General features: G+C 64.6%; 1 protein-coding gene across 2 annotated transcripts; it reads right to left on the bottom strand.

The window, feature by feature from the left end:
* Positions 1 to 6,332: 6,332 nt before the first annotated feature.
* Positions 6,333 to 10,260, bottom strand: PTGDS (prostaglandin D2 synthase). Of its 2 annotated transcripts, none has more exons than XM_024562279.4 (8): positions 10,114 to 10,260; positions 9,383 to 9,525; positions 8,435 to 8,574; positions 8,255 to 8,331; positions 7,577 to 7,693; positions 7,339 to 7,440; positions 6,755 to 6,780; positions 6,333 to 6,481 (listed from the first exon to the last, which is right to left on the bottom strand). In XM_024562279.4, exons 2-7 carry the CDS (start codon positions 9,494 to 9,496, stop codon positions 6,755 to 6,757), a joined length of 576 nt encoding a protein of 191 aa, XP_024418047.2. In that variant the 5' UTR covers positions 9,497 to 9,525; positions 10,114 to 10,260; the 3' UTR covers positions 6,333 to 6,481. The 2 variants fall into 2 exon arrangements, with proteins under 2 accessions (XP_024418047.2, XP_045052634.2); XM_045196699.3 differs by lacking the exon at positions 10,114 to 10,260 and adding an exon at positions 10,074 to 10,092.
* Between the last annotated feature and the right edge of the window lie 1,911 nt (positions 10,261 to 12,171).

Below are 12,171 nucleotides of genomic sequence, written 5' to 3'. Positions count from 1 at the left end.
AGTGGGCTTCGCAAGACGGCCAGGGTGACCACGTGGTGGCGATAGGGAGGGCGGCGGGTGATGTATAGGCTGGGCTAATATCCCTAGTCCGCCTTCAGCCAGGCCAGCCTCATCTCCCACTTCCGCGTTCACAACCTTTAGTCCCCCGGGAGGCTTTGCCACAGGGCCTTTGCTCCTGCTGCTGCCGCCATTGGGCAAGCCTTTTCCCCAAACTCATACACTTGCTTCAGGCATCTTCTCACAAGCCACCTTCTCAGCAAGGCCTTCCCTAGTCACTTTACATGAAACATCAGGACCCTGCCCGACACCTCATGTCCTGTTTTATTTACCTTTCCCCACACATGCCACTGCGTGAAGTACATTCCGGTTTGCTGACTGCGGACGCAGCCTTTAAGATGGCCCCCGACTATCCCCACCCTATGTATACGCCTTTGTGGACCCCTCCCCCAAGCGTGGGCCGCATTAAGCGACCTGCCTCGAGCCAACAGAATAGGACAGAAGTGAGGGCCGGTCACTTCTTCCTCCTTGAGTTGCTCCGCATGACATGAGGCAGCCCTGCAGAGACACCCATGGGGCAAAGGACCAAGGCCTGCCAAACGTGGTGAGGAATTGGACACAAGCCCCTCCCAGCGGATCCTGGGTCAGCGGCTGGACTGCAGCCTTGTGCCGGGGCCCCAGGTCACCAGGCCCAGACTCTTGACCCCGGAAACGGGGAGATAACACCTGCTTGCCATTTTCAGCTGCTAAGTTTTGGGGGTAGTTTGTGCCTGAGCAGTGGGGGACTAACACACGTTTTTGCCCTGTTGATTGCCCAGTTCTGTCTTATTTGCCACTGTGTCCTCGGTGCTTAAACAGCACCTGGCATGTAGAGATATTCGGTCAGTGCTGTGAATACATGAGCGGCACGTGGGAAGGATGAAGCAGCGGGGTGGGGAGGCATGCCTGGTCTGTGTGTGAAGCCCCGCTGAGCACCAGGAGGAGAGGGGACTGAAGCTGCTGAGTCCCTGGGGGCAGAGCTGATGGAGGATGGAGGGGCTCCGAGGGAGGCACAGAGGGGAAGTGCCCTCCCTGGGACCACAGGGTGGGGCGGGGCCGGTTCAGAGAGCATGAGGGGTCCCCTGCTGTGTCCTGTCAACTCTTCAGTGTGGCCGGGTGTCTGATGGGGACAGTGAAGGCTGCTGAGCACGCGAGACTTTGGTCTGGAGGGAGGAGCCGGTCCAGAGATGGGGCTGTGGAGCCACCAGCCTCAGGACTGCCTTAAACCTTACACCCTCCAGGCCCAGCGCTCAGGGCCTCAGTAGGAGGTGGTAGGCGGTGCCACGACCCCTAAGGGTGTTGGGGCCTGACCCTCCGAATCTGTAAGTGTTAGTTTGTATGGAAAAGGGTTTGTGCAGAAGTGGTTCAGCGACAGATCTTGAAGAGGGGGAGACCGTCCTGTGCTATCTGGGTGGGCCCTGCATGTCATCACGAGAGAGGCAGAGGGGACTTCACCGAGCAGAGGAGAGGCCGCATGGCCATGGGGCAGGGGCTGGGTGGAGTGAGCAGCTCCTGGCCAAGGACAGTGGCAGCCACCAGAACACGGAAAAGCCACAGAGCGTCCTCCCCCGGGGCCTCTGGAGGGAGCTGGGCCCTGCTGCCAGCTTGATTCCAGCCCAGGGAGACTGGTTTTGGGCTTCGGGCCTCCAAAACGGTATGAGCATTAATGTACGTTTTAAGCCACCAAGTCTGTAACAATTTGTTACAGCAGCCACCAGAAACTAAAGCAAGGCCTGCCACAGACGTTAGTTCCAAAACATGACAAGAACATTGCAAAATCTAAATTCTAGAAATTACGCAAAAATCTAGAAAATGTAACAAAACCTGTCTTCGACTCCTCAGGCCTTCCACAAGGGGCGATCCTGAGTGATGGGGCTGCAGGTACAGCTAATACCAGGGCGAGAGGTAGGCGGGGCCTCAAAGACAGAGGAGGAGAGGGTCCAAGGAGGTCTGCCGGCAGCCCGGGCGCCTGGCCGGCGCGTGAGGCAGGGACAGGCGGGTGGGCACGTGCACCAAGCAGCACGGAGAAGCAAAGGGCACAGTGGAGCAGCTAGAGAGGTCGGAGGGCAGCTGGGGCTTGGGGCCCCAGAAGTCCAAGGAAGGGTCACATGGGTGGTATTTGAGCAAAAGATTTCAGAGGAGCAGAGAAAGCCAGCCAGGCACAGAACTGGGAGAACACTGCAAACAGGGGCAGCCCATGCAAAGGCCCTGAGGCAGGCATGGGGCTGGTGTGCTGAAGGGGCCTGAGGAGCTCAGTACAGGGAGATAGGCAGTGGGGTCAGAGCAGGTCCGACCAGGGAGGGGCTTGCTGGCCACCTAAGGACTTTGGCCTTTATTCTTAGTGACAAGGGACCCACTGGGGCAGTTGGGAGAAGAGGAGGCATGAGCTGACAGGTCTTGCACACACATCCTGCCGGCTGCCGGGTGGAGAACCCGCAGAGGGCTGCCCCCGGGGGGGCCAGAGCAGGGTGGTACAGGGCAAGACTAGCCATGTGTCCATCTGCATGGCCTGCGGCGGCGGGGGGTCTGTGGGACTGCCCCACTCCAGCAGGGAGTCTCCCTCCGAGGGAAGGGTGTCCAGGAGGCCATAGTGAGCAACCTGCATTTCCTCACTCCAGATCCTTCCCAGGGGATCAGGAAAGGACCAGTTAGCAGAGGAAGGCAGGGGACCAGAGCCCAGGGGGTACCAGGGGCCCAGTGGCAAGCCGTCCTGTGCCCACTACCCGGAGCCCAAGCCTCCCCACTTCTCTGCCTTGACTCCCTGCTGTCACCTCAGGGCACCTTCTGCCCCTTCTTCTCTTGACTCAGGTGGAAACTGAGTGACAGCTGATAACTCAATCAATAGGTTTCTCACCTGGAGCTCAGACAGCATCTCTCAGCAGACACCTCTGTGAGGTGAGCCGATGGCACCTGTCCAAGGGTCCAAACACGGGGAGAAAGGCCGGATGGTGCGCCCACAGGTCACAGATGTGTGTGCCCCCCCCGGGGCTTTAAATCTGGGCTGGTGCCAGGCGGGAACAAAAGTGTAACGAGCCACCACCCAGATGCGACAATTGTCAACATTCTGGTATATTTGCATCCGGTATTATTTTTTTCTTAACTATTTACAAATTATTGTCCTTAAAAAAAGTCAGTTGTCTTAGCGGCAGAAATGCGTTTATTTGGGAACAATAAAGAATTGTAATTCGAGACACACAAGGTACGGCAAAACCACCCGAGATTCCGGGAGTCCGGGAGTCCGGCGAACAAAGGAGAGGGACCTTCACTGACAGCGGAAAGGGGGAGCTGGGCGGGGCTGCTACACACAGCACCCATTGGAGGCAGCTGGGCGGCTTTTCATTGGCTGTGTTGTGATGGTCTCTCATTGGCTGAGCTGTTGCCAGGCGAGGGAAAAACCTTCCTCCCGCTGGGGTAGTAACTTAGAGAAAACACCTGTTAGAGATGCAGGCGGCTCTCCGTTTGGGGTGACTGACACGTGGTAGGGGTGAGAGCTCCCCCTGCTGGCCGTTCCCCACTGCCGTCCTGGTTGTGGTTTCCGTTGTCCCCCCCTAAGCACAAAGGCAGGACAGAGTTGTGTACCCCCTCTTCCCCCAGCCCCCCAACATGCTGAGCAGGGAGGGCCTGGCTGTGAGTTATTTCCCACAGGGAGCACTGGGCAGTGGTGGGCAGTCAGGTAAGAAGTGGGGGCCTGGAAGGGACTCCCCTGACGGAAGGGGCCCGGATGTCTTCCTGCTGCGGTTTGGGAGGACCCGAGGGCTGAGCCGGTGCTGCACCCACAGCCACTGCACCCATGGGAAGCCTGGCGTGAGGTCCTTCATAGTGGGCACTGCATTCTCCAACGGATGCACACAGGCCTGGGGGTGGGGGCAGAGCAGCACCCCCAGTCCCAGCGCCCCAGGTCCACAGGGGCCCAGGGAAATCCCTGCCACTCTCTGTCCCCACGTGGAGCAGAGCCTCAGCCCCTCCCACCCTGACGCCCCTGCAGGCGCTGGCAGAGCGGGGCCTCACCCGGCAAGGGGCCCTGCCCTGGGCCCTGGAACTGGCCATGGAGGGGCAACTCTTTGGGTCCCTCTCCAGGTGGGTCCTGGGCCACCCCTACTCCCAGCCACCTGGCCCGTCGGCCCATTCCCCTCAAGTCCCCCTGACAAGAAACACAGGGCCTGTTGGCTTTGGAGGTTGTTTATTGCGTTAGAGAGGCGGTGCTCCCTGGGGAGCACTCTGCACAGGGGGCGGGGCATGCTGCGGAGAACCGCGCCCGCACTCCCGCCGCATGCCTCACTGCAGGCAGGGCAGCAGGTGCACAGGATGGGCGGCGCCCTCTCTCCTCCCAGAGGCCCCACTCCGTCCTGCCCCACGGCTGCCTTCTGCCCCACGTTGCTTCCATGGTATCAGTCCCCTCCCCCTCAAGATGGAAGACCCCCACAGTGCGGCCCTCTGGCCAGAAGGGGCCTCCCTGGGTCAGCAGGGCACGGGGCCTGGGAGGGGCGTCCGGGCCCACCCCTGGTGGGCTCACCTGGGAGAAGGCACCAGCACACTGGTCTGTGGGAAAGGGTGGGGCCTGAGAAGCCCCCCCAGGGTCCCCTCCCCCAGGGCAGAGCCCCCCCTCCCTCCTCTGCACAGCCCAGCCTCCCTGCCTGCGACCTGACCCCCCACCCCCGGCTCTGACAGGCCCAGACTGGCCCTGGTCCTTCTGTCCGATGTCTGGGTCTGTGGAGTGGGCCCTGGGGCCTGAGGTGCCTGCTCCAGCAGCCCAGGGTGGGGCTGGAGCACTGCTCACCTGACTTGGGCAGCAGGGTGCCCTGGCCAGGGCCAGGGCCCACTTGGGGTGCCAGCAGCTGCACCTTCTGGGAGCCTGCAGGACACAGCTCCAGGGTGCAGGCTGGGGGCAGAGGGCTGGTGAGCAGAGGGAGCAGGGCAGGGTGGGGGAACATGGAAGAGGGGGGTGGGGGTAAGGGAGTGGCCAGGGAGGGTGGCCAGGAGGGAGGGGTGAGAAGGGGTCCCAAGGAAACACTGACTCCTGCCCTGGGGTCAGAACTTCCTGGAATGTGCCCTGGGTGGTGTGTCTCAGTGGACTGAACACCGGCCTGTGACCTGGTTTGACTCCCAGTCAGGACACACGCCTGCGTTTCAGGCCAAGTCCCCAGTAGGGGGCGCATGAGAGGCAACCACACATTGAGGTTTCTCTCCCTCTCTCCTGCCTTCCTCTCTCTAAAAGAAACAAATAAAAACCTTTAAAACAGAAAAAGAAATCTTGTAGGAATGTGCACGTGGCTGACACTCCAGCCAGGCACCGGCAATGGGGTGGGGTGGGGGGGATGTCAGCAGCCCCTCCTCGGGTGGGCTGCCCACTGTGGTGCCACAGCAGACGCCCCTAACACCCCCCTTCTGAGTCTGGAAGCACCGCTCCGTGAGGTGCATGTAGTCTGCGGACACCACCCGGATGTGGGTCTGGGCCACAGCTGCGGGAGCGAGAGCCACTGAGCTGCGGGTCCCTGGGTCCCTGGCCCAGGACGCCAGTCCCTCAGCCAGCACAGCCCCAGGGCCCCACCCCGTCTCCACTCAGGGAGCCGTGGGCTGACTGCCAGCCTCTGCCTCTGGCTGTTGCCCCCCACCCCCGTTGCTGAACTGCCTGCCCAAGGCAGCCGAGGGGCCTGCTGGCCTCCCCTGCCCACCCGCCCCCGGTGGGATGGGGCAGGGGCACAGGGGCTCCCCCCCACCCCCATCTCCATACAGGCTACACTGGGTCAGGGCTGGGCTGCCTCTGGTCCTCCAGCCGTTCTGCCCCACCATGCCCTGGAGCAGCTGGCCTGCCTGCCAGAGGGACCCACTGAGACAGGCCTAAGGCCAGGCTTCGCCCTGCAGAGGCCCGGGGACCTTGGGCACTCAGGAAGCCAGAGTGGAAGGGTGGCTTGTCTCCAGCCCACTTTGTCAGTCTGTCCCAGTGGGAGCGGGGGCGGGGGGGGGGGCGCGACACTCCAGCCCTGTTCTTCCTGGTCCCTGAAAAACCTTGTCTCCGCCTGATTCCAGTGTGCTAATCCTGCACCTTCAGACTGCCCCCGACCCTTGGCCTCATGTGGCTGGGGGCTGCGGTGAGGGGGCTTCCCCTTAACTGTCCTGACCCAGCCTGCACCCCCCAACCCCCGCTTGTCCTGCCAGATGCCCTGCGGAGCAGAGAGGAATGGGGAAGCAGAGGTCCAAAGCAAGTCGGGGTGGCCAGGGTCCCAGAGAGCCGGCCAGAGCAGGCCCAGGGCGGAGACGGGTGACTGACTACGGGACAGACAGACAGAGCCAGGCTGCTGACTTGCTTCGGGGCTTTATTCTCAGAGGCAGGATGGAGCCAAGCGGCGGGGGGGGGGGGCTGGCGGAGCCAGGGTGGGCGTCTCAGGGGTCTTGGAGGACAGCAGAGCAGGGCAGGGCGGCCAGGTCCTGAGGGCGGACCACCTGGCTGAGAGAGCAGGACCGGCAGGTGGAGCAGGCAGCCCCGCCCCACCCCGCCCCCCAGCCTGGTGCCTCATGCCCTGACTTTCTCAGCAAAGGGCACCAGCCTCCCCTGATGTCTGCACCCCATGCCATCCCAGCCTCCAGCTCCTCCTACTCCAGCCACCTCGCTGAACCCCAGGGGAGCCCCCGCCCCCTTGGGCCGGCTCCTGTCTGCTTGGGGCTTCCTTGCATGGTGGAGTGGGGACTGCTGGGTGAGGCCTGCCCACGGCCCACTCACCTACTGATGTCCTTCCACGCACTTATCTGCCAAGAAAGAAGCGGGAACGGTTAGCACCCTGAGCCAGGGCTACTGCCGCTGCTCGAAGCCCTGGGGAGTTGGCTGAAAACTGTGATTCTGGCTTTCCTCCCCACCCCACCCCCCAGCTCCTGCTCCTGAAGAAAGGGGGGTGCTGTCCCCACTGCTCTCAGAGCAGGATGCCTGCCCCCGGGGCCACACACCAGAGCCGCAATGCGCTGCTGCCCCTGGGCCCACCGTGCCTGTGTTCCCACGGGCACCTGCCCCCCACCAGGTTGGGGGCCCCTGTATCCTGGGGGCTGGCCCAGGACCTGGCTCACACGTTGAGTGCTTGGTGAATCTGGGGAGGGGGGTTTCCTGGAGAAGGAGCCTCTTCCCTGCCCCCCACGGGGGGCAGGCCAAGGTCGTTCAGTGAGGACAGACTGCCCCGGACTCTGGAAGCCTGCTGCTGGTCAGTGGGCGGTCTGGCCAGATAAACTCAGGACCCTTGGCCTCCCCTGAATCAGGAGACTGTCTGCCCCGAATCTCTGACCCTAACCCATGCCCAGCAGCTCAGCAGCCCTCACCCGTTTGGGGCAGGAAGAGGATGGTGTCCTCTGTGAAGCCCTGGGCCTTGGCGAAGGCCGTGAACTTCTCCTTCACTTCCGCCCTGGGGGTCTGGGTCCGGCCTGCGCAGGAAGGAAAAGCAGGCGTTGGGGTGGGGGGTGGTCTCCGCTCTGCGCCCCCACCCGCTGGTGCAGCCCAGCCCCCACCCCCGCCCCCGAGGGCCGGTCCCTGCGTGCCTGGCAGGGCTGGGGCACCTACTGTAGAGAGTGGCCATGTGGAAGTCCTGGCCTGGGCCCTTGGTGCCCGTGGTGTGGAGCAGAGCGTAGTCCTCGTAGTCCGTCTCCACCACCCACACGTCATTCACGCTGCCCCAGTCTGGGACCCCACGAGACGACCACAGTCAGGACCCCCAGACCGCTGGCCTTGGGAGGGGGTGGTCTCTGAGGGTGGGCTGCCTTCCCTGCCCCTCCCCTACTCAGGCATCTGGCCAGCTCCCTGCTTCCTGCCTGCACAGCCTGTGAACTCTGCCAGGTGGGGGCCAGTGTCCCCAAGCCAGAAGTCCTGGGGGCCAGCACACACACAGCCTCAGAAAATTAGGGGTTCTTGCTGCTGTCACCACCCCTTCGGCTGGCCAGGAAGAGGAAAGGTACCCCAGTGGGGAAGCCACCGCGGGGAGGGAGTGAGGACGCCCCACGAGCCATGGCTCTGCGTGACCTGCCCGCCCAGCAGGGATCGGACAGCAAAGGTCTGGGGACCTTCCACCCAGGCTCAGGGAGGGGCCCTGCAGGAGACGGCCCCAGAGTGGTCCTCAGTCCCCCACACCTGAGCGTGTGGCACTGGACCTGAGGACCCCAGTGGCTCGGCCACCACCCTGCTCACCGGCCAGGGGGTGTGGCCCAGAGCGGGACCCAGGCCTCCCAGGAGGGCCCCACTCACGCAGGCTGGTGTAGCTGTAGCAGCCTGGGGGGCCCGCCGGACGCAGCTGCAGAGTCCGGGTCTCACACTGGTCCTTCCTGTGGGCAGGTCACCTTCCGGTCAGGACCAGGCCCGGGTGGCCCTAGACCGCACCCACGGGCAAGGGGCTCTCAGCCCCGGAAGCCCGACCCTCGGCCTTACCTCAGGAAGGTGACGGTGAGGTTAAGTCCCCCGTCCGCCGTCGGGGCCACCACCGACGTGCACATGGACAGAGCTGCCTTCTTCTCTCGGAACCAGCTCGAGTTGGAGGCGAGGCCCGCGGTGAACCAGCGACCCAGGAACTGCAGGAGAAGGACCCTGCCGAGTCGGCCAGGACCCTCTCTGGCCGACGGACCGGGTTGGGCGTCCGGTCTCCAGCCCGCCCCCGCCTCGCTGGAGGCCTGCCCCGCTCCACGCTGCCCCCATCCGGGGCAAGCTGAGTCCCACCTCCGCCCAGCCCGGCCGGGCCCAGCCCGTCGGTGGAGCGGGCGGCAGAGGGCGCCCGGGGCCGGTTTCGGAGGGGCTGGGGCGAGTGCAGCTGACTGCGGTCCCGGACTAGGCCTCTGCGACGACACTCAGGGAAGGGGAGCAGGGTGGGTCGAGAGGACCAGACCCCCTGCGTGCCCGCGCAGCCCCTGAGCGTGCGCGTGCGCGCGCGCCGCCGGCTGTGTGTGCGGGGCGCGGACCCCGCGCACTGTTTTCTGTGGGCAGCCCGTGCGCCATCGCTGTGCACCGATCCCGTGCGCCAGGTCCGTCCGCGTGCTCGCGCCCGGGGGCGTGTCCCAGGATCTGTCCTGGGATCCAGGTGTGGAATGTGTGCCTGTTTCCTCCGGGCGTCAGGAGTCCGGTGTTTCGATGGCGTAGGCGCGCAGGTGGCCCGCGTGTCTGCATGTACCAGGCGAGCACTCGTGGATACAGGTGCTTCCCTGCAGGTCGGGATACCTACCTCCTCCCGCGGGTGGGGAGCTGTGGTTGCCCCAGGGGCGGCCTTGGCCGCGCAGCCTTCTCCATTGCTCAGCTACCCCCTTCCCAGGGAGACAGCTCTGCAGCGGAGCCCCTTCCCCTGGCAGCCCTGTCCCACCTCAGGGACCAGGCAGGGGAGCACCTCACCTTGTCCTGTTGGAAGTTGGGCTGCAGGGAGACCTGGGCCTCAGCTCGGGTCTGCAGGCCCCCAAGGGCCCCCAGCAGGACCAGCCCCATCCACAGTGAGTGCAGAGCGGCCATCCTCCCGGAGCTGAGCAGGCGTCCCAGGCCTGGCGCCAGCAGTGTGGGCAGAGAGAGGGAGGCGGGATGGACAAGCGGGAGCCGCAGGGGAGACCCTATTTATGGGCCTGGCTTGGCCCCCACCCAGGACCCAAGGACAGCCCACTGGAGGCTCGTGACGGCAGGGTGGGGAGGAGGCAGGTGGGCCGCAGCTGCAGCCTCGCCCCTCACAGAGCTGCTTATGTAAGAGGCTGTGACCAGTCCGGCTGGGCCCTGACACAGTGCTGGGGCAGGGGGGGCAGGCAGTGGCCCCTCATGGCCGGTGCCTTTTCCAGAACCAGGACACCCCCTCCAGCCCCCGCAGCCCAGAGGGGTCGTGACCTCGGTGCTGCCCTGCCTCTGGGGCCCTGGGCACCTCCCACCTGGATCAGGGGCCCACCCCCATAATCCCAACCGTCATTCCCTCCCCAATGCGGTGACTCTGGGTGGGGACGCCAGGCCCCACCCGTATTGTGTGAGCCTGGGGGTGACGGGGAACTCAAGCTAAGGCACAGAAACCAGACTTGCGGGTGAGGTGGCGCCTGAGGGCCAAGCATACCTCGCACAGCCCCCAAGGGCACCTGAGGGTGCGTGCCCACCTTGCAGAAAGGTCTCCCTGGGTTGGTGGCCCGTCTCTGAGGCCCTGGCCCTGATCACAGCTGGCAAGTATCACCGGTTTCTCTGCTCCTGCCTGAGTGCACTTCAGGTGGCTGCGCCCTGAGCACAGGGCCTGGGCCGGGCCTGGCATCAGGTGGGAGCGGCCTGGGCTCCGACTTGGGAGGCGCCAGGCTGCAGGAGGAATCCCTGTGTTGGTGGGGGCAGGGGCTTGTCGCCCCCAGACATAGGCCCAGCCTGTTCCAGGGGAGGGGGGGAGGGGTGGCCTAGGCTTCTGTCCCAGGGCCTGGCACCTTCTGCCTGGACACTGGGTTCTTGTTCTTGGCAGTGCCGGCTTCTGGCCTTGGAATGGCCCCAAGGCCGTCAGGAAATGGTCAGCAGGGAGGCGTGGGACTGGGACAGCTCCCTGAAGGGGATGAGCGTGGGCACTGCCTCCTCCTGAGTGGGGGCAGGGGGAAGGGCACCAGGCCTACGGGGTGGGTGAGGTCGAGCCACCTGCACTGCAGCCCCCACGGGCGCCCTGGCCCTGGCTGGGACCCTGCTGTGGGACAGGCATGTCCTGGTGGGACTGGGCACACCTCCCAGGGCTCAGAGCTCAGAAATGCCGGTGGAGGCGAAGGAGAGAGTGGGGCTTTCTACGGGGAAGGGCTGGGGCTGGGATGAGGGGCTGCCGGTGGTGGCGGGGTCCTCCCTGCACACAGGCTCTGCTCCCCAGCACCTGGAGAGGTGGAGGAGGGGCTCCCCGCCCCCAGCACAGGCTTCTCCACACAGAGCCGCACTGTGGGTGGGTCAGGGCCACACAGCCCCTGCAGGTGCAGCTGGCTCAGCACCCACCCGCTGCACTGCCCCGGCTGTGGGGAAGGCCGTGGACGGAAGCTCCAACCCCATGGACACAGTGCCCGCCCCAAGGGATGGGAGGGTTGCAGTCATGGCTCAGACCGCCCAGGCCAGACGGGGGCCAGGCTGCAGGGGAGGCACCAGGATTCTAACCCCCTGCCCTGCCCCACCGGTGACGACGGGGCCCCCCACCACCCCAGCTCACATGGACCTGGTCTTACCTCCGGGCCACCGGACCCTGTTCAGGCCCCCCAGGGCCGCCACGGGAGTGGCCTCAGCACCCCCTGCCCTGCCCAGGTGGCAAGACCCCTCTTCTCCTGTAGGTTCCCCTCCACCTTCCCCCGGGGGATTCGTCCTCTGAGGTTCCAGTCTGTGCCATGTCAGGGGTCTCCTAGCCCACCCCTCCCGTCCCATCCCTGGCACCAATAGAGCTCCCCAAACCTGCCCCTCCTCTGTTCCTCGCTCCCCAAGTCCACCCTCCACCCAGTGGTCAGAGCCAGCAACTCTTTTTTTTTTTTTTTTAAGACTTTATTTATTTTTAGAGAGATGGGAAGGGAGAGAGAGAGGGAGAGAAACATCAATGTGTGCTTGCCTCTCACACGCCCCCTACTGGGGACCTGGCCAGCAGCCTAGGCATGTGCCCTGACTGGGAATCGAACCGGCGACCCTTTGGTTCGCAGGCTGCGCTCAATCCACTGAGCCACACCAGCCAGCCAGGTCCAGAGCCAGCAACTCTCATGGGCCCCTCGTCAAGTCCTTCCCTGCCCCACCCCAGCACTCCGGCCCCTGTGCCGGACCAGCCCCACCTACGCTGGTCTCCCAAGCAGCACCCACAGTTGGCTAAAGGAGCTGCCCCCTGCGGCCCCTGCGGCCCCTGCGCCCAGCACCACAGCTGCCCTTTCAGGCTGGTTGGCTCCTCTGAGGCTGAGCGTAGACACTGTCTCCAGGAAGCCCTCCATGCAGGTCCAGGTGGGGTTCCGAGGGCAAATGGTGTCCCTCCCGCTCCAGGACAGCTCTGGCCTTTCCGTTTTGTTTGACGAGGACCGTGCCCCCGTAAGCACGGAGACCTGGGTCAGATGAAAATGGGTGGGTGAGCTAGTGTGCCGGCACACGCGGGTGCTGTCAGAGCCGCGGGGCAGGGGGAGGGCGGCCCTGGGCCGTGGCCGGCCTCTCCGAACCTGTTTCCCTGTGTGTGCAGAGAGAGG

The sequence above is a fragment of the Desmodus rotundus genome, chromosome 1 (assembly GCF_022682495.2).
Source record: "Desmodus rotundus isolate HL8 chromosome 1, HLdesRot8A.1, whole genome shotgun sequence".
Taxonomy (NCBI): Eukaryota; Metazoa; Chordata; class Mammalia; order Chiroptera; family Phyllostomidae; genus Desmodus; species Desmodus rotundus.
The sequence above is the reverse complement of the archived record's forward strand: the minus strand, read 5'-3'. Positions and strand labels throughout refer to the sequence as shown.

Bases quoted from the DNA above. Each gene is read 5' to 3' on its own strand.
- PTGDS (XM_024562279.4), bottom strand. From the start codon at position 9,496: ATGGCCGCTCTGCACTCACTGTGGATGGGGCTGGTCCTGCTGGGGGCC. The intron at 8,575-9,382 runs GTGAGGTGCTCC...CTTCTCCTGCAG, and splicing joins CCAACTTCCAACAGGACAAG to TTCCTGGGTCGCTGGTTCAC. The intron at 7,441-7,576 runs GTAGGTGCCCCA...CTTCCTGCGCAG, and splicing joins CCACATGGCCACTCTCTACA to GCCGGACCCAGACCCCCAGG.